This window comes from Halichoerus grypus, chromosome 13, assembly GCF_964656455.1.
Source record: "Halichoerus grypus chromosome 13, mHalGry1.hap1.1, whole genome shotgun sequence".
In the NCBI taxonomy this organism is placed as follows: Eukaryota; Metazoa; Chordata; class Mammalia; order Carnivora; family Phocidae; genus Halichoerus; species Halichoerus grypus.
This window is the reverse complement of record NC_135724.1, coordinates 2,904,469-2,924,330: the sequence shown is the minus strand read 5'-3', so window position 1 is coordinate 2,924,330 and position 19,862 is coordinate 2,904,469. Positions and strand designations below refer to the sequence as shown.

Below are 19,862 nucleotides of genomic sequence, written 5' to 3'. Positions count from 1 at the left end.
GGCACAGGGTCACCCGGATGCAGGGTCTACCTGGGCCAGGGATGCACAGGCAAGAGCTATCCAGGCACAGGGTCACCCGGATGCAGGGTCTACCTGGGCCAGGGATGCACAGGCAAGAGCTATCCAGGCACAGGGTCACCCGGATGCAGGGTCTACCTGGGCCAGGGATGCACAGGCAAGAGCTATCCAGGCACAGGGTCACCCGGATGCAGGGTCTACCTGGGCCAGGGATGCACAGGCAAGAGCTATCCAGGCACAGGGTCACCCGGATGCAGGGTCTACCTGGGCCAGTGATACACAGGCAAGAGCTATCCAGGCACAGGGTTACCTGGATGCAGGGTCTACCTGGGTCTGGGACTGCCTGGGTCTGCAAACCAGGCCCCTAGGGCGCAGGGCTGAGCCGTGACTACCTGGGCCTGGACCTCCTGGGCTGAGGGCTACCGGGTCAGTGGGCCACCTGAGCCTGGACTATCTAGGCATGTGTTACCTGGGCACTGGACCTCCCTGGCTCAGGGATACTTCGGGAAGGCCTCACGGGCACAGAGCTACCTGGACTTGCGTTACCTGGATACCTGGGCTCTGGGATATCCGGACAGGGGATCAGCTGGGTGCAGGGCTACGGAGCCGGGACTACCTGGGCACGGGTCACCCAGGTACAGAGCCCTCTGGCCCTCACTCTCTGAGCCCAGCTGCCCAGGCGCACGCTCACCTGGTGCAGGGTCGGCTGCACTGTCCTCTCCGCTCTCCTCCGCAGCCTCGTCTGCCAGGCCCGAGCCTGGGGAGTCAGCGGCGGCACCACAGGCCGAGCCCGGGCTGCTGGGCTGCGAGGCCGAGTCGCCCTCGCTGAGCGAGCCACAGCGCGCACGGGGCCCCCGATCCCCGGGGCCGTCACGGTCTCGGCGCGCACGGCGGTGCACCCGGGAGTGCAGCACCATCTGGTGGTAGGTGCGGAAGATCTTGCCGCACTCGAAGCACTCGGAGGACTTGCCGTGGCCAGCAGGGGCGGCAGCGCGGCGGCTGGGCCGTGCGGCCGGCCTGGGGTCCAGGGGTCCAGGCACGGGGTCCCCGGGCGCGCCCGCCCGCTTGCGCGGGGGCCCCTGAGCGCCGGGCTCCGGCTCGCGCTTGCGCTTCTCCTGGCTCACCAGGATGTACTCGCGCCGCTCCTTGTCGAAGGCCACGTCCCCGGCCAGCGCCTCGTCCCACGCCCCGTACTTGAGGTACTCAGCCGGCTCGGCCACCTTGCCCCGCGTGGCCAGCTGCCAGGCCTGGTAGCTGTTGACCGGGTCCAGCTCGGCCACACGCCGCCCCGCCTGCCCGTGGGCGGGCGCACTGGCCACCGCGGGCCGCAGGTTGAGGCACTGAAGGAAGAGCTGCTGGGAGTCCGGGGGGCTGCCCTGCACCGCGCCCTCCCCGGCGGGGGCCCGCGTCCAGCCGGCTTCCACCCTGCGGTGGACGGCGTTGTGCGCGTTCAAGCTGTCCAGGTTTGTAAACAGGTTCCCACACTTGGTGCAGACTTCGTAGAGGGACAGGCCAGCCACGATCATCTCCTCCTGCACCACGTTGTTGATGGTGGCGATGGGGTCCAGCTCACTCTTGGGCTTGTTCTTGCTCCCCGTCTTGGGGCCGTGCGCCTTCATGTGGTTTTTGAGGAACCACGGCTCTTTGAATCTTCGGCCACAGATGTGGCAGCCGTGGTCGAAGGAGCCTCTGTGCTTCTTCATGTGAGCCTTCAGGAACCAGGTCTGGCTGAAGGCCTGGCCGCAGACCTCGCAGGGAAACTCCCCGGGGGTCAGCTCCGGCTTGCCGTTCTCCACGCAGGCCTCAGCCCCGCCGGGCACCTGCGCAGTGATGTGGTCCTTCTCGACGTGGCTCAGCAGGGACTCCTCCCGCAGCGTCACGTAGCGGCACAGCCTACAGCGGAACGGCTTGTGGGCCTGGTGCACGTGCTGCTCCAGGTCCTTCTTGCGCTCAAACTTGCACTTGCAGAAGGAACACTGGGCTGCAGCCTTGCCCTCCTCTGGGGCGCAGGCAGCCCCCTCGGCCTCCTTCTTGCTGCTCCTCAGCAGGATCTTGCTGTTGTCCACCTGGGTGGCCCCGTTGAGGATCCTGTTGCAGGCGGACGTGCTCTTGGTGGGGCTGGTGCAGCCGTCCAGGCCCTCGGACACGCGCATCTCACCAGCCTCCGGCTCGTGGCCCTGGATCAGAGTGCCGGTGCGGTGGCTGCGAATGTGGATCTTCAGGTTGCCCTTCTGGGAAGCCCTGTGGTCGCAGTAGGGACATTTGTAGGGCTTCTCCCCCGTGTGCTTGCGCATGTGCTGGGACAGGGAGCTCTGGAAGGGAAAGCTCTTGCCACAGATGCAGCAGCTGTGGCTCATGGCCTTGTCTCCGTCCGCCTCGGGGCTCCTGCTTGCCCTGCTGGGGCTCGGGCCCCTTCTCAGCTCCACCTCGGCCTCTCGGTTGCGATCCATCTCCAGGACCAGGGCTCCCTGGCCGGGGCGGGCACGGCTTTCTGTCGCACAGGCCTGCCTGACAACGTCTTATCTCTCCATCTTCAGAGGCTTCTGCTTCCCAGCTGCACGGACGCACCTGCCAGGACAACCGGCATCTCCTACCTGGAAAGCATGGCAGACGGCAGAGAGCACCTGAAACAGAAAAGACATGGAGATCTTAGGAACGAGGTTTCCCACATCCGCAGGGAACCAGCAACCTCCACGGGGAGCGACGGGCACGCTCCTGAAAAACAGCAGGCCAGTCCACATCAAAGGAGACGCCAACACAAATTCAAGTAGATGTACTAGCAGCTGCTTTCCTCTAAGAGATCAATATTTAAACAGTTATTGATAATTGTGTGCTCAATCATTAAAACAAATAACCTTACATGATTGTACGCTAGAATAATTTTTCTCAAAAAGATACCAAATCTTTAAGGACAGTCTGAGGTGAGTGAAGTTGCGGAGTGTGAAAAATACAGGCCACAGACCAGAAGAGCGGGTGGGGATCAGGAACAAGGAGAAAGGGCCAGGGAGAGGCTGGTAAGGGACAGAGAGGCACAGCTCGTGCCCGGGCCAAGTGAGCCGCAAAGGCAGTTGACAAATGTGCCCTGTGTTGAGATGCCAGGGAAACAAGTCTTCAGCGAAGAGCGCAGGCGACTGACCCCGAGCTCATGCAAGGTCTATGCCTGGAGCCGGCTGCTCGGGACCGACGGCCAGCACGGCGGCCCCAGCTGACACCACCTCGAGGTGCACAGGGCCATGGAACCACCGCCTCTTAGAAAAGCCCCAACCCAGGCCCATCCCGTCCTTTCGCTCCCGCACCACCACCCCACCCCAATCCCCAAAAGGCCCCCTAGGATCCGGTTGTAGGGCTAAGTCCCAGCCCCAGTGCAGAAAACCCTCTGGACCCCGGGCGTCACGCGTCACCCCCCACCCTTCTGCACAGGTCTCATCCCCACGGTGCATTTCCAGGGAGGCTGGGTATGCCTCTCCCTGGTGACAGCAGCTGTCACACCTTCCAGGCCCTGTCAGAGCCACTCCTCCAGGTGTCCGGCTGTTTCTGGCACCCTGTGCACAGGCAAAGACAAACCAGACAAGGGAGGTGCCCAGCGCCGTGCCTGGCACATGCGGGCAACCAGCCACACAGCAGGGAAGCCAACCCGAATGCCTGCAAGCCGCCAAACGGGCCCAAGACAGCACACACCAAAAAGCAATTATCTGCAGTAAAAACAGGAATTTCCATCTGACTTGTGATAAGTAGAATAAACAAAACAGTGAGCCAATTAGAAAGAATGGGAGAGAGATAGGGCATCTTTCAGAATAGCATTCTGATGGGTTAGAAAGGGAGGCAAGGCGGCCCCACAACTCCCCTGGGACACGGTCTGTTTATCCTTCTCACCTCCAAGCTGAAGTAATTGAGACAGGATTCTGAGGGTCTCCCTACGGGGGCGCAGATGGGAGGGGGGCTCCAGACTTGCACCGAGAGGCACCCAGATGGGCAGATTTTCTTTAAAAATAGCCATGACATATATAAAGGATGCCATGTTTTTACAAACTCACAACCTCATACACACTAAGAACCCGTATTATAAAATTTACAAAACATGAAGAAGCTATAGGTTTCTGATTTTGAACCAATGTACTAATACACACTTTTTGCTCACAAATGAAAGGTTCTCTCCCAAAAGACCCTGGGCGGCGACTCCTTGTCTGCTCTGGTCGTCTGGCCCGACACGGCTTCACCAGAGCAGACACAGAAAAGAGTACTGACAAGAGGACAGGGAAGTGAAGAGCGCAGGGGAACCTGCCCACCAGGAGGGATTCTGGCGCATGGCACGGCCTGTCCTCCACTTGGAGGCAGGGGTGCACAAGCCATCGTGATAGATGCCCTCTGGACAGACAACACACCTCCTGCTTTCTCCAAACACCTCCTCCCACAGACTGTTAGAAGAAATCTTACTTAAAATTATGTATTCTGAAACATCTTTTGATAAAGCCCCGTGCTAGCGGGGTTCCCAGGCACCTAAAGAAACCAATGCAGTGAGAGCAGCCAAGTCTGGAAAGAGGCAGAAAGGAGAGGGGCACACAGGTAATCTTTACTCTCGACGCTAACAGGTGCACAGAGTTCCTCCTGCCGAGAGAGAGCCTCCAAAAATCAAGGACTCCAATAAAGTACATAAATAAAAACTCCCCATAAAAATGGACAAATTGGGTTAACAAGAACACCTCTTAATGATGATTTAAGCTAATTTAAATCATCTTTTCAGGCCGCTTTGGTCTTGGCACAAGTTTTGGATGGTTGTGTATGTTGTACATTACTTATGGGTTATACTGCAAATGATTTGCATGCATCCCCTTCTATCCCAGGATTTATTTCATCCCCTCAAAATGATGAATGTGAAATACTATACAAAAGTATGAATGAAACATACTATTCATATTTAGCTCAATGATCTAATCTGGACATAAAGATCTTAGGAGTTTAAAGAATCATAAAGAAATAATTTTATGAAGAAAAAAACTGGAAATTGGCGGCTCTGAAATAATTTTACAAAGTCCACCAGACCTCTCAGTTGGTCGACGAAGAGTATTAAAGTCAGACAGTTCTCCAATTCTAGGGGATCAAACAGCCACAAAGACGAGGTTCACGGAGTACCCGTGCTCAACCAGTCCAGGACCACAGAGGCAACTTACAAATGCACCTGGAAATAAAAGTGGATTTTTCAAGTGAGAAGACTTGTTCAAACCATCACCAATGCATGCCCTGTGGCCGGTTTATACCCTCCTTCTTTGCTACTGCGTGTTCAGCACCCCCAGGGGTCGTGAAAGTCAAATGCTTCCCAAGCTGCGGGGCAGCTCCAAGGATGCGGTGTGGCAGGTCGGGGGTCTCCACCCCAGCGCTAGCACGGAGTGATGCACCGTTAGGAGCCCTGGTCCCCCGTTAACCAGCCAGGTGGGTCTCAGGGGGCGACCCTCACAGCCCAGGCTCCTCTCCTCATCTCTCAGGAGCCTAGCGTCAGGTAAGCCCCTGCAGAGCCTGTCCTCGGAGCGCCCCCAGATCCCTGCACACGTCTGTACACAGTAAACACCTGCCCGGTCCGGGCCCACATGTAACACCAGACGGCGCCCTGCCCTGCAGCCCACGGGCTCCGGTGAGCTGCAAAGGGGGGGAGCAGGGGTGCCCGCAGCTTGGCCACCACAGCGGGGACGGGAGGAAGTGGCTCAGGCGGTCCCAGGCCACCAGAGCATCCAGCAGCTAGGCTGCTGGGCCAAGGGGATGCGGCTGCACTTCTCGTTCTTTCCAGGGGGGTCCTCAGTCCTCTGCACACTGCAGGCCGCTGCCATGTTGGCTGGCTGAGAAATCCACGTTCCTCCTCACAGCCTGGACTCGAGTGTCCGCCTCCCCCACGCCCCTGACCCCAGCCCAGGCCTGGGCACCTTCCGTCAAGAACCCAAACGCCAGAGAATACAGTGTTCTTCCTCGGGCTTCCTCCAAAACCAGCTGAAAAGCTTTCCCCAAGGCCAACGGGGCCCTGCAATTTGCAGGCGGCTTCTCAAGGAAGGCCGTTAAGAGCGCCCCCGCCATCCGCAAACAGGCTCCTCTTTCTCTCGTTTTCCACTTCTTCTCTGCCCACCCCCATCTTTCAAAACGAAGCCCCGCTGTGAATGCCGGGCAGAGCGGCGTGGGGCGCCGTTTTCAAGAACCTAGAGATATTACCAAGGGGAAAAGAGATCAATGTAGAAATGGACAAAATGCTCTAACAGTACTAACTATTTAAGCCCCAAACACCACTATCGTAAGGAAATCACAACATCAACAAAACGGGCTCCACGTGAAAAAGCTCCACCAAGCGGCCCCTTCCTGACGCCCACGGTCCCCTAACGAAGTTTCTTGCGAACCTTTAAAGCCACAGTGGGAAAGTGATTCCCAGCCACTGGCCCTCCTTCGTCCGCAGCCCAATCAACAGATCTTGGTGATATTCTTTTTAGCTACAGGCAAAAACTGCTATGTAAGACAGGGTCATCACTCCTTTTCCAAAAAAGAACAGGAATGCTGTCATCAGAACTCTCACCTTAAAAACGCACCAGAGGCGGCCCAGGGAGGAGGCCCGCGGAGCCGCCGGCAGCCCTCCAGCACCACTAGCTTCGAGACCAAAACCACCACCCACCAGCGCCCCTGAGCCTGGACGGTCTCACCGGTCTCTCCACACCCATCTCGGTCCCCAGTGGGGAGCGGGTCACGCGCCGCCGCCGCGGGACAAAGCGTCAGACCGCTCTGCTCTGGCCAGATGCGCTCTCGTCCTGAGCGGCCTTTTACTCTCCCAGACGGACGAGCACGCACCACATGGGATTTGCTGTTCCAACTTTTCCTACAATAACACGCTAACCTAAAGATAACTAGTGTTATAAAATGTGTGAATAATGTTAGCTCTTCATGCAGCCCAGAGCGCGCGGGGTTCCAGCAGCAGGAACACGGATGCGGGGGGGACGTGGCGGGACAGCAGACACACGGATGTGTTTTAGCCGACCCACGACAACGCACGGCCCCACCTGAACAGTTTGTCCATGATGAACCGGTTCTGTTGTCACTGTATCACAAACTTTGTCCACGGCGGCAACTGGGAACTTGTCTGGCAAGTAATTTAATTGTTTATGCATAAAACGGCTTGCTGATTAGGGTTTTAAAATAGATTTCCAATGGATCGCTCACTGTGTGTGCATGTTTCTCTAGAGAGAACAGTTTGAAGCTACTCTTTAAAAATGCCTTCTACGTTTTTAGAGATGGCATTTCGTAAAAGGTAATTTAATCGTGTTTATAAAAAAGTAGGTAAAGATAAAATGTTTTTAAGAAAACAGAAGTGTATATTCATAATGTAAAAAATGCATTATAGCGGAGATGGGGAAGGATTTAAGAGGCAATATGTAAAAGCTGTGAAAATAAAATATGCAGCTAAACTTTAAAATGCAACCGTGGGAACACAGAAATAAATAAACCACGAGGCCTGAATACACAGATGCAAGGCTGCTGCCTTACCTTTCAGAGACTGTCTCTGTCACCTGCACGGCACAACCTTCTCAAGACCGCTTACAGTCACTGGATTTGGGGCAAATTTACTCTGTGGGTAAATGTTCCAACTCATAAATCACTTCTCTAAGTGAGGATCCTGGGGACTGCATCTCTGACCTCATACAAAGCAGGGAAGTCACTTCTGGAAGCATGCCCTGGTGACCTGCTGCAGCAGCTCCCTGAGAGGCCGAGGACCGGGGGGTCAAGTCCCCTGCCCTACAGTGACTCCCATAGGGGCAAGACCCGGACACCTACTATCCAGGATGGACCACCTCTATGACTGTGTGCTCTGCTCCAGGCCCAGGCAGACACAGCTCGCTCTTGCCTCCGGGACTCACGCATGCAGGTCCCAACCCACCTACGCACCCGATATCTTACCTGACCCCTGGCAGCCTTGTGACTCGGTTGGGGCCCTCCCCTAGCTCTCTGCATGGCCCTGGCCCTATCCTAGCACACCTCTGGACTGCTTCTTTTTCTGGTCACTTGGGCGTTAGAGGACAAGACTCCTCCCCACTAGCACAGAGCCCAGCACATTTTGGGCATCGTGGTGCTGTCAAGACGACCCGAGATCAAAACCCAGTTCTGCCACTCACTTGGATCAGCGGTGTGACCCGTCTTAACCTCGCTGTTCCCCGGCCAATTTTACTTTTCATTTTTTGGTTTTTTTAAAGATTTTATTTATTTATTTGACAGAGAGAGACAGTGAGAGAGGGAACATAAGCAGGGGGAGTAGGAGAGGGAGAAGCAGGCTTCCTGCTGAGCAGGGAGCCCGATGCGGGGCTCGATCCCAGGACCCCGGGATCATGACCTAATGACTAAGCCACCCAGAAGCCCCCCATTTCACTTTTTAAATGTAAATGATAGTAATGAGAACTATAGTATAGTAATTCTGTGAGGTTTAAGTTAACGCATTCTAGGTACAATGTTTAACACACGGTAAATGGTTAACATGTTACATATTATTATTAATAACTGCTGAATAAGTAAATGAAAGGTCACTGCAGGACCCAAGGACACCTACTCACTGAGAGTGACAGTATTTGGTTTAAAAAATTCAAAAGGACAAAATAATAGAAGCTTAGGAAACTAAATTAGAAGTCACCAGTGACCCCTATGTATTCAGTGGGCTCTCACAGGCCCACTACGAAAGGTTATTTAATACAACTATAATGCCTTCCACCAGCTACAACCATCCACAGCAAACATGCTCAAACATATTCTAGCTCCCAAACTCTTCATAAAAACTAAACTTTGAAACAGACTAAACATTAAATAATATTTGAGAACTGCTATTTTGTTGGGTTGGTAATACAGAAGAACATTCTTAGTTTTTAGCAATGTTGATGAAATATTTTGGAGGTGGTTTACAAAAAAGAGAAAGGCAAATATATAAAAATGTTAACAACTGCTGGATCTAGATAGCAGCTGCAGGTATGTTTATTTGTCGGATACCAAAACCAGACAAGGACACCACAAAAAAAAAGAAAATTACAAGCCAGTATCCTTGATAAACAGGGATCCAAAAATGTTCATCAAAATATTAGCAAACTGAATTCAACAATACATTAAAAGGTTCATACACCATGATCAAGTGGGATTTATTCCAGGGATGCAAGGATGGTTCAACATCCACAAGTAAGTCAGTGTGATACACTACATTGACAAAATGAAGGATAAAAATCACATGATCATCTCAATAGATGCAAAAAGAGAAGCTGACAAAATTCAATACCCATTTATAATAAAAACTCAACAAAGCAGGTATAGAGAGAACATATTTCAACGTAATAAAGGTCATATATGACAAACCCACAACCAACATCATACTCAGTAGGGAAACGTTAAGAACTTTCCTCCTAAGATCAAGAACAAGACAAAGATGTCCACTCTCACCACCTTTATTCAACCTAGTATTAGAAGTCCTAGCTAGAGCAATAAGGCAAGAAAAAGGAAAAGAAGTCATCCAAATCAGAAAGGAAGAAATAAAACGGTCACTATTTGCAGATGACATGATATTATATACAGAAAACTCTAAACACTCGGGCGCCTGGGTGGCTCAGTTGGTTAAGCGACTACCTTCGGCTCAGGTCATGGTCCTGGAGTCCTGGGATCGAGTCCCACATCGGGCTCCCTGCTCAGCAGGGAGTCTGCTTCTCCCTCTGACCCTCCTCCCTCTCATGCTCTCGTCTCTCGTTCTCTCTCTCTCTCTCAAATAAATAAATAAAATCTTTAAAAAAAAAAAAAAAGAAAACTCTAAACACTCATCAAAAAACTATTAGAATAAACAATTTCAGTAGAGTTGAAGGATACAAAATCAATATACAGAAATCTGTGGCATCTCTATACATTAATAACTATCAGAAAGATAAATTAGGAAAGCAATCCCAGGGGCGCCTGGGTGGCTCAGTTGGTTGGGCAGCCAACTCTTGGTTTCGGCTCAGGTCATGACCTCATGGGTCATGAGAGCAAGCCCACGTCAAGCTCCAAACTCAGCATGGAGTCTGCTTGAGATTCTCTCTCTCTGCCCCTCCCCGCTTTGTGCATGTATGCACATGGACTCTATCTAATAAATAATCTTTAAAAAAAGAAGAAAAAGGGGTGCCTGGGTGGCTCAGTCGTTAAGCGTCTGCCTTCGGCTCAGGTCATGATCCCAGGGTCCTGGGATCGAGCCCCCCGTCGGGCTCCCTGCTCGGCGGGAAGCCTGCTTCTCCTTCTCCCACTCCCCCTGCTTGTGTTCCTTGTCTCACTTTGTCTCTCTCTGTCAAATAAATAAATAAAATCTTTAAAAAATAAAGAAAGAAAGAAGAAAAAGAAATCAATCCCATTTACAATTGCATCAAAAAGAATAAAATACCTAGGAATAAATTTAACCAAGAAGATGAAAGACCTGTACACTGAAAATTACAAATGTTTAGACACAAATAAATTAAAAGATATCCTGTGCTCATGCATTACAAGAATTAATATTGCTAAAACATCCATATTACCCAAAGCAACTACAGATTCAATGCAATCCCTATCAAAATTCCAATGGCATTTTTCATAGAACAAATAATTCTAAAATCTGTATGGCATCCAAAAGACCCCACATAGCCAAAGCAATCCTAAGAAGGAAGAACAAAGCTGGAGGCATCATGTTCCTTGATTTCAAACTATACTACAAAGCTACAGTAAATCAAAGCAGTATGCTATTGGCATAAAAACAGACACATTGATCAATGGAAAAGAACTGAGAGCCTAGTAACAAACTGACATGTTTACGGACCATTAATTTACAGCAAGGAGCCAAGAACATCCAATGGTGAAAGCAGTGTCTTCAATAAATGATGTCGGGAAAACTGGACAGCCACATGCAAGAGAATGCAACTAGCCCGCTATCTTAACATAAACAAAAATTAACTCAAAATGGACTACAAACTTGAATGTCAGACTTGAAACCATAACACTCCCAGAAGAACACATAGGTGGAAAGCTCCGTGACACTGGTTTTAGCAGTGTGTTTGAACCTGAGTCCAAAGGCAAGGGAAACAAAAGCAAAAATAAACAAATGGGACTATTTCAAACAAAGAAGCTTCTGCACAGTGAAGGAACCCATCATCAAAACAAAAAGGCAACCTACTAAGAGAAGATATTCGCAAATCCTATATCCAATAAGGGGTTAATATCCAAAATATATAAAGAGCTCCTATAACTCAACAATAAAAAAACAAACAACCTGACTAAAAAATGAGAAGAGGATCTAAAGAGGCATCTTTCCAAAGACACACAGGTGTCAACAGGTACAGAAAAGGTGCTCAGCATCACTAATTATTAGGAAATTATAAATCAAAACCACAGAGATATGACCTCACACCAGTTAGAATGGCAATTATCAAAAAGACAAGAAATAACAAGTGTTGGTGGGAATGTAAAACAGTATGGAGATTCCTCGAAAAACTAAGAGCAGAACCACGATATGACCCACCTGGTTCCACTTCTGGGTGTCTACCTGAAGAAAACAAAAGCACTAATTCAAAAAGATACCTGCACCCCTCATGTTCATGCAGCATTACTGACAGTGATCAAGATACGGAAGCAAGCTGAGTGTCCACCGAGGGATGAACAGATAAAGAGGATGTGGTGTATATACACATGCACACGGAACACTACGCAGCCCTAAAGAGGAACGGAATCTTGCCTATGCGATAGCACGGATGGACCTTGAGGGCATCGGCCAAGTGAAGTAAGTCAGACAGACAAATACCATACGATTCCACTCACCTGTGGAATCTGAAAAAAAAGAAAACAATATTAAAACAAACTCATAGATACAGATCAGTGGTAGCTCCAGGGGAAGAGGGTGAGCGAAATGGGGGTCACTGTATGCGGACAGATGGTGACTAGTCTTTTGGCAGCGATCACAGAGTAGTGAATACAGAGGTCATGTTATAATGTTGGACACGTGATGCTTGCAGAACGTTATGGACCAATTGCACCTCATTAAAAAAAAATAGAACGTTGGAATATTATTCAGCCAAAAGGAAGCAAATAAAAATAAATTAATATAAATAAAACACCTTAACATTACTTTTTTAATGTTAATTACTGAATCTAGATGGTGAATGTATGTGTGTTTCTTATTCTTCCAAATTTTATGGATTTTGGAAGTTTTTCACAAAAGAAGCTTAAAAAAAAAAATACCTCCCATTTGCAACCCCAGGAAGGAACACAATTGAAAGAGGGGCTCTGGTGGGCCCTTCCCCCTCCCCCCTCCCTCTCCCTCCCTCTCCTTCTTCCTCCCCCTCCCCCCTCCCCCACAGTCCTGCTCGCCAGGCCTGGAGGAAGCTCAGAAGGCTCCAAGGAATGCAGTTTGAGAACATTACTTTTTGTTAATTCTAGTATTCAAAAATTCAAAAAAAAAAAAAAAAAAAGAAAAAAATCATCTGAATAATAAACTGTTCAAATGAAAAGCAGTACTTAAGAGACTGCTCACTGATGCTGAGAAGCTCAGGAATCCACCCAAAGCGTGGTCACAGCCTTCCTGCAGTCCCTGCAGCGGCCTCTCCAGCCAGATGAACTTGCCCGAGCTCGTCCTGGGGCTCCTGGTGACCCCAGTCCACCGCTTCCCAAGGCAAAAAAACTGGTCATGCAGTTGAGGTTTCTTTCCCACATTTTAAACACCCATCTCCTAACCAGTTAACTATGGCATTGCCAGGGGGAAAAGGTAAAATATCCTGCCTTTTAAACAGTAAGCATCTCTCTGAACCTACAGGAAATCTTGCCATTTTCTGCTCTGTGAAGTAAATCAACACAAAGCAGAAGCCGAATGATTTTGTACTGATTTCCCCAAAACTATCAAAAATAATTCTATCAACATCTTATCGTGCACAAGGAATCCCGAGGCTAATTTTCAAGTAACCTCTAATATTTTGAGCCACTTGCCTAACAAAACAACTCTGCAAGTTTCTTTAAACTGACCCAAACCAGAGCGGGAGGCATCAGAGGCTCCGGAGGGCTGCAGGAGAGCGGGCCGGGGCGTTTCCTGCTCTCAGGGAGAGTTTTCAGTTTAGGGAAGCAGAACCCGGAGCTCGTCCTGTTTTTCAAAGAACTCTCTAGTTGGGTTCTTTTTCAGTTCTGGTTCATTAATTAGCCATATCACGCTCCTAAGAAGTAGGTTTGCTCTCCTCGGGTGCACTGGGGCCCCGCCTCCGGTCTCCCCTGGCCACCCTCTGGGGGAGCCCCAGGCTTCCGGGAGGGAGGCGGGAGCAGCGGGGGCTCCCCCAGCCTGTGTGTGCAACTCTGGTAACGGGAGAATTTGTGAAATCTGAAGAGTCAGGCAGGCTGGGAGGATGCCCTTACAAAGAAAACAGCTCTCTGCAGACACGCTGTGGGTATTTACGGGAGTCTTGTGGCTCCAAAAGGCAAGTCCCCAAATGAGAAGAAGAGTGGCTGGCCCGGCGGGGCACTTGCGCAGGCCTGTCCACGGGCCGTGGGTGCTGCCCAGCGCTCCAGGGCATGCCCGGGAACACAGGCCCTGGGGGGCCGGGCCGGGCGGCGCAGTATACTGCCCGTCTGTTCGGCTGCAGACAATGAAATGGGCTTTACTCCTTACACTGTAGTATTATGGGCCATGAATCAAAATACATCATTAACATCCTGCACAGGCTTATCTACGGCTGAGACAAAAAGCCTATTCTTTGAACAAATGGGGAGAAATTCCGTAACAACAATGAGGAGTTCCTCTCTGCACACACCAATCTGCCCCAGATTAACAATTCCCGGCTTATAGTCCGCAGCCCGGGTCCGAGCTGCTCCATGAACTGATGCATTCACTGCTGGGGAGTTAAGGACCCAGGCTGACAAGGCCTTGAGGCCCCCTCGCTCAGGCCAATCAATAATCCATTATGAGCAAACTACATTTCCACTCTAATAAGAAGAAATGAATAAAAGGCCACCAGAATCAGCAGCATTCACAAGAAACCCCACCCCACCTCCCCCACTAGGGGAAAAAGGACACAAACCCAGTATCCCCGGGTGTAAGGAACGCACAACTGCCCACAGGCAAGGCAGGCCCTATTTCCAAACGGCCAAGAACAATGTGCTCAGAGATTGCTGCCAAGAGCACTCATTTTAAAGGTACGTCTCAAACAGGCTTTGTTCAGAACACAGAGTAGGAGAAAAAACCATCAACGCAACATTGACAAAATCCCACCTTCTCAAACAAAGGTTTCCTTTAAATATCTTTAGAAACCCCCCAAAAATCAAGCCAACACATTAGTAGTCCCCAAATGTAACTAACTGTCCCTAATAAGGTTTTACTATGCAAACTGCACGATCTTTCAGCAAGACCCGGGTCGATGAGCAGCTCAGACCCCGGCTGCGGCCGGGGCTCCATTTACAGCCGAAACGCCTGAGGACCTCGCTGTGATTCTGCAAGCAGGCTCCCGTTCATGAAGTTGTTTACCACGATCTGTCACACACGCAAATAAAGTCCTGGTCCCGGAAAAGAGAGAACCCATCTTCACCTCCAGAGAGAAGGCGGAAACAAGAGAACAGTAACGACCGTTTGCCGACATATTTCCAAAAGAAAATATGAATTAACATCAGCATCACAGCTGCCCATACGTCCTCTGACTGAAATAGAAAGACTGGTAAGTCAAACCTGACCCTCCGGGGGAACAAAAAAAGCAGATGAATACACCATCTAATTATTGATTACATTCAGGAACGTCCTAGAATAGATGAGGGAGGATGTAGGAATTTTCCTTCCCCAGTCACTAATAACAGATCCAGAAAAATCCAAAGTAGGCATGGAGACTTTCATCCGGAAGCATCCATGTGAAAACAAGCAGGGGCTGGGTGTTTTAAGATCAAAAGGAAAGACGCACCCTTTTACTAGTTTTTTTTTTTCCTTTGCTCTCCAAAATCAATGCATCACTCTTGCTGGCCATTTATGATTTCCAAGGCTTGTATTACAAATTGACTTTATCAATCTATTTGTCCCTAAAAAAAGTGAACTTCTCTAAACTGGAAAAAAAAGGGGGGGGGGGAGAAGGAAAGATGGGAAAAAAGAAAAGTTAACAGGAGCCAGGGCTTGCTCTGTAATGTTCTGCAGATAAATGTCCTCCTGGGGCCCCTGGTCGGCCACAAAGAACGGGGGTCTGGGGGTCCATCCAGCGCCCTGGAGCCGCCCGCACGGCCAGCGTAGTTAATGATCTAGTCAACGTTTCCATTAAGAGACCATGTCCCCCAACCCGGGCCGCTCGGCATTTTACAAAAAGAGAGAGCAAATCACTCGCTTCATTACACGAACCACAAAAGCAGTCCAGTTTCACTCTGACTTTTTTCCATGCTGCCTCAAGAGGATGAAAGCCTAAGTTCCGAATAATTCAGAAATACTGAAAACCTGGAGAATCCCAGAGAAAATCAAGACTCATAAATTTCTAGCTTTAAAACAGACATGGAAGATCCGAAGGCTTTAGATACACTGCAGGGGAAAATCCCATTTACGAGCGGCTGGTAAGTTTTTACTGAGCCTAAACTCAAAAGTGTACACCAATTCAGTGCCTAATATAAATTTTTTTAAAGAAATTATCAACAGTGAAAACAAAATAATCCCATGTAGAAACTTGCCGTATTTTCTCGCTGTGTCACACTTCCTGGTCGACTGGATGTACGTTTTTGAAATCGGTATTAGTGGATTGCAAAACATATTTTAACAGAAATTCGTTTCTACAAATAAGCTGTATTTTACTCCAAGTAAACCAAGAACAAAGGACAGTGTTTGCCCCCCAACCCATTGACAGTGACCTATTTTCCAGACTTTTACCAAAAACCAACGTTTTTCTCCCTGTGTAAGAACACAGACTGCAATGAATACCTATCTGACATTATCGCTTTCCTCTGTGCTTTTTGTGAACAGCCTGGAAGTCTCCACCATCAAATAAAGAACTGTGCCCAAGAATACAAAGAGAGATAATTATGTGCGGTAAGCCATAAAACATTCTGTTAAACATTACCTTCCGAAGTAGGACTGCTGAGCACAGAAGTTAGCCCCCAAAAATCCCTTCATTAAGAGCGCACGGGAAAAATAAACACTTCAGTGATCAATTTTACTGAATTCTAAGTAACTGCATACAAAACATTTTCTGTAAAGATACCCTGAGTGGAGTTTATTTTGGTAGGACAGCTGAAAGGCATATCATGCAAGAAATTAAGACTTTCTTGGCCCTTGTACAAACACCAATCAATACTTCAAGAGGATCAAAATTAGAAAAGGACAAATCTTCCCCAAATGCTTCAGTATCTAAGGCACATACAGTCGAACCAGTTTAAATTTTCCAGATCCATTACTGCTAATAACTACTGTAACATGACCTAGTTTATCACTCACACACACAGCACCTCTGAGAGCATTTCAGCCTCTTAAGAAGAGTGATCTATCAGAGAATGTTTACAAAGAGCAATTCTTGACAAGAACATGATGTCACATTGCCCTAGGATTTATCCTGCATTGCTTGTCTAAAAATATATTTTCAAGCACGCTTAATGACACATCCCTGCAAGTTCTAACTTTTGGAGATAAAAGACCATCTCTACCTTTCTTGCAAGGAACAAAAAAGGATAAACATGCAAAATCCCATTCTAACTCCCCAGAAGAATGTTACCATGTTATTCGGCCACGGAAGTTAAGGAAATGCTGTATGTGAAGTGATCATAAATGATCTTGCAGAAATGAGGACGGGATGTTTTCCAAGCCAAAACATCTTACCCAGCAGCAGCTTTTGGGGAAAAGTGAATATAAAATACAAGAGGGCAGGGCGCCTGGGTGGCTCAGTTGGTTAAGCGACTGCCTTCAGCTCAGGTCATGGTCCCGGAGTCCCTGGATCGAGTCCCACATCGGGCTCCCTGCTCAGCGGGGAGCCTGCTTCTCCCTCTGACCCTCTCCCCTCTCATGCTGTTTCTCTCTCTCGCTCTCAAATAAAAAAAAAAAAAAAAAAATACAAGAGGGCAGGTCTGGGGATTCCAGAGCTCGCAGGCCCCACGGCCACCCCCCCGGCCTGGGGAGGGGAGAAAGGGTACAGCACTGTCCCCTGGTGCTCACAGACAACAGCAGTCCCACCAGTGGCTGCGGACGGTGTCCACGAACCCGAAGACCACGACGTGGACGCAGGGCCCACCTCCACCGAATCTTGCGTTGGGTTCCCGCAGAGTCCACACTGAAACCTAGAGTCAGAATGGTGGCGGGCCCATGCAACCCGACGTATGCTGATTCTGTCAGACGGTCATTTCTCTGTCTCTTTTCAACCCAAGCAGCAAGCTCTAGATGCCTCCTCCATCCGTTCAGAGCAAGGCCCGGAGTGCGAGGCGACAGACCAAGGTTCCCAAGGGCCGCATGGGCCCAGGTGGGAGCCCAGGGCTCGGCTCAGTGCAGGCGTGGCCCCGGGTGAGGGGGCCGAGGGCCTGGGGGCCTGCTCTTGTGTTCTAGGGACCGTGACATCCGAGTTGGGGCTACTGGTTCACGAAAATTACTCAGGAGTTAGCGTTTACGGAGACCAACTCTAGAAACGCCTCTTCGGCAAAAGGGACAGTTACTTGTAAACTCACTGTGGGATACCCACACGACACCCACGTCAACAGGAGGCTGTCGCAGAGCCGCCGAATGACAGCGCACCTGCGCCGCACGAGCCGGGTCCCCCATGAGCACAGACCTCCACGGGACAGAGAAAACGGGAACGTGTGGGGCTCACCCACCCAATACACAAAGTACTGGAAAATCAAAACACAATCGCTCTGAAGTATGTTTCCAACTCAGCTATCTGAATGAGCTCCTATTCCATTACTTCGTAGTCACGGTTAACGACCAGAGGCTACCTTTACCTCCGCATCCCGCGACCCAAGAAGGGCCTCCCGTCTCCTGCTCCAGGAGGAAGGGCAGGGCCCATCCAGTGGAGATGCCATGAAAGGCACTCACTCCTAAAAGCAGACACTCTGTCACCGCAGGTAAGGACAGTGGGACTCCTCTCTCCACTTACGGGAGACAACAGATGCTCCCTTCGGCTCCGCTCCCTACCAGACTCCTCGGGCGGCTCACGCTGTCCACGCACAACCTTTCTGCCTTTCCGAACCCTGGGGGTACAAACACCCGCACCTCTTCGGGGAAACGCGGATTACTGTTTGAGAAACGCAGGCCAAGGAGTAAGTACAGTCGAGACCTTCCTCAACTAAAGGCCCCCAAAATCGTGCCTCTTTGGACCCATAAATAACTAAGCACAATCTGGTCATGCACAAAATCAAACAAGATTCCCAGTGCCGAGTCCCATAACCTGGCGCGTTCTCTGGGCAGAGATCGGCCCCATGAAGCCTCTGTGGGCACCACCACCTCCACTTAGGGAGGAACCGACCGAGGAACCGACCCAAAGCTTCTAGACTCTCACCACGTCGTCAACATACATCATAATTTTAGGTGACTGCACACAGCCATACCCCCCCAACCCCGGAAAGTGCACGCAACACATTTCACCAGACACATGATCAAACCCTGACCCTCAGAGCTCAGGATTTGGTTTAAACTGCACCACTGCATATTTACCCGTTTGATGCAATGAAAAGGCACCATTCACTGATTCACTGTGGGGGGTTTGTGACTGCAATCCTAACTACAAATACGGGTTTCTCAGCTCTACCCTTAAAATCATACCGAGCTAGTCACACACACATACACTACAAATCGCTTTCGATTTCTTTATATTTACACTGTTTTGTTTTTTCCAAAATTGGTCTGTTGCATGGAAGGTGCCCGGTTACAGAGCACCGGGAGGCTTGGTGAGTTGTGCACATGGTGCTGGCTGTTAATTGTGCAACAGTGCAAGCCACAGAAAGGGAAAACACCACCCTCAGCGCTTCACATTTGTCACGCCCCTAAATGAAGCTCGGAGCTCATGGGAAGGGGTCAGAAGCCCTGCCAGGAAGACACCACACACAGAAAACAAAAAGACGCTTATTTCTAAGCATTCATAGGTAAGCCCCTACATTACACCACGTGCACGTGGCCAAGAACAAAGATCTGCCTGAGTTCCTCGCATGTTAACCTCCTGCTTATTAGAAAGTTCCCAAAAAGGTGCTACAGGACTTGTCAACGATTCTAAGCTTTTTCTCCCTAAGTTGAACCTACCTGCATTTGAGATAAGCACACCATACTGGCTTTCTCAGGTAATGACAGTTTCCTCCAGCTAGTTCTAAAATCTCCTGAGGGAAACCGTTCCAAATTAGGACCAAGAGTCAAACTCTGCTTTCGGGAGAGATGCACAGGCTTTGACTTGGGGCCTAGAGTAGAGGGCTCTAAACACAAATCGGTTCCTTTCAGGAGACCATGCTGATCCAGTCTTGCCATGTCACGGGATAATTCCCACCAATGTCACGCTCTTCACAGAGTGAAAACACAGCTTCACTAGGAAACACATGGAAAATACCACTGTCCTTCTGGGGAGGTGAGCTTCTCACCCACGTGGAGGTCTAGCCTGGTGCCCAACACACACTGCAGCTTCCCGTGTGCACACGCCAACTGTCGCAGGATGCACGTAACAATCACCCATTTAGCTAACCTCCACCTGCAGCCCCATCCCTGCCATGGCCGAGCTCTTCCAGAAAAGCCCTCTCAGAAGGAAACACTGGCAGGAAGAGCATCTGAGTCGCGTTGTCCTAGAGGTTCATGGTTTCCTCACCAGCGCGCAGACCGGCGACACATTCCACCTTCCAGGCACGGAGCCTCGCCCCGCGCACGTGGGCGCCCACAGAGGCTCTTCTCACGGAGGGGCTCCCCA

The 19,862-nt window shown here is 50.0% G+C and overlaps 1 protein-coding gene across 1 annotated transcript in view; it reads right to left on the bottom strand.

The window, feature by feature from the left end:
- ZNF516 (zinc finger protein 516) overlaps positions 1-19,862 on the bottom strand; it is a 117,559-nt gene that overhangs the window by 68,751 nt on the left and 28,946 nt on the right. Inside the window, 1 exon segment of the mRNA XM_078060165.1 lies at positions 710-2,642. Within this exon segment, the coding sequence (XP_077916291.1) occupies positions 710-2,468 (1,759 nt within the window). The 5' untranslated portion in view covers positions 2,469-2,642.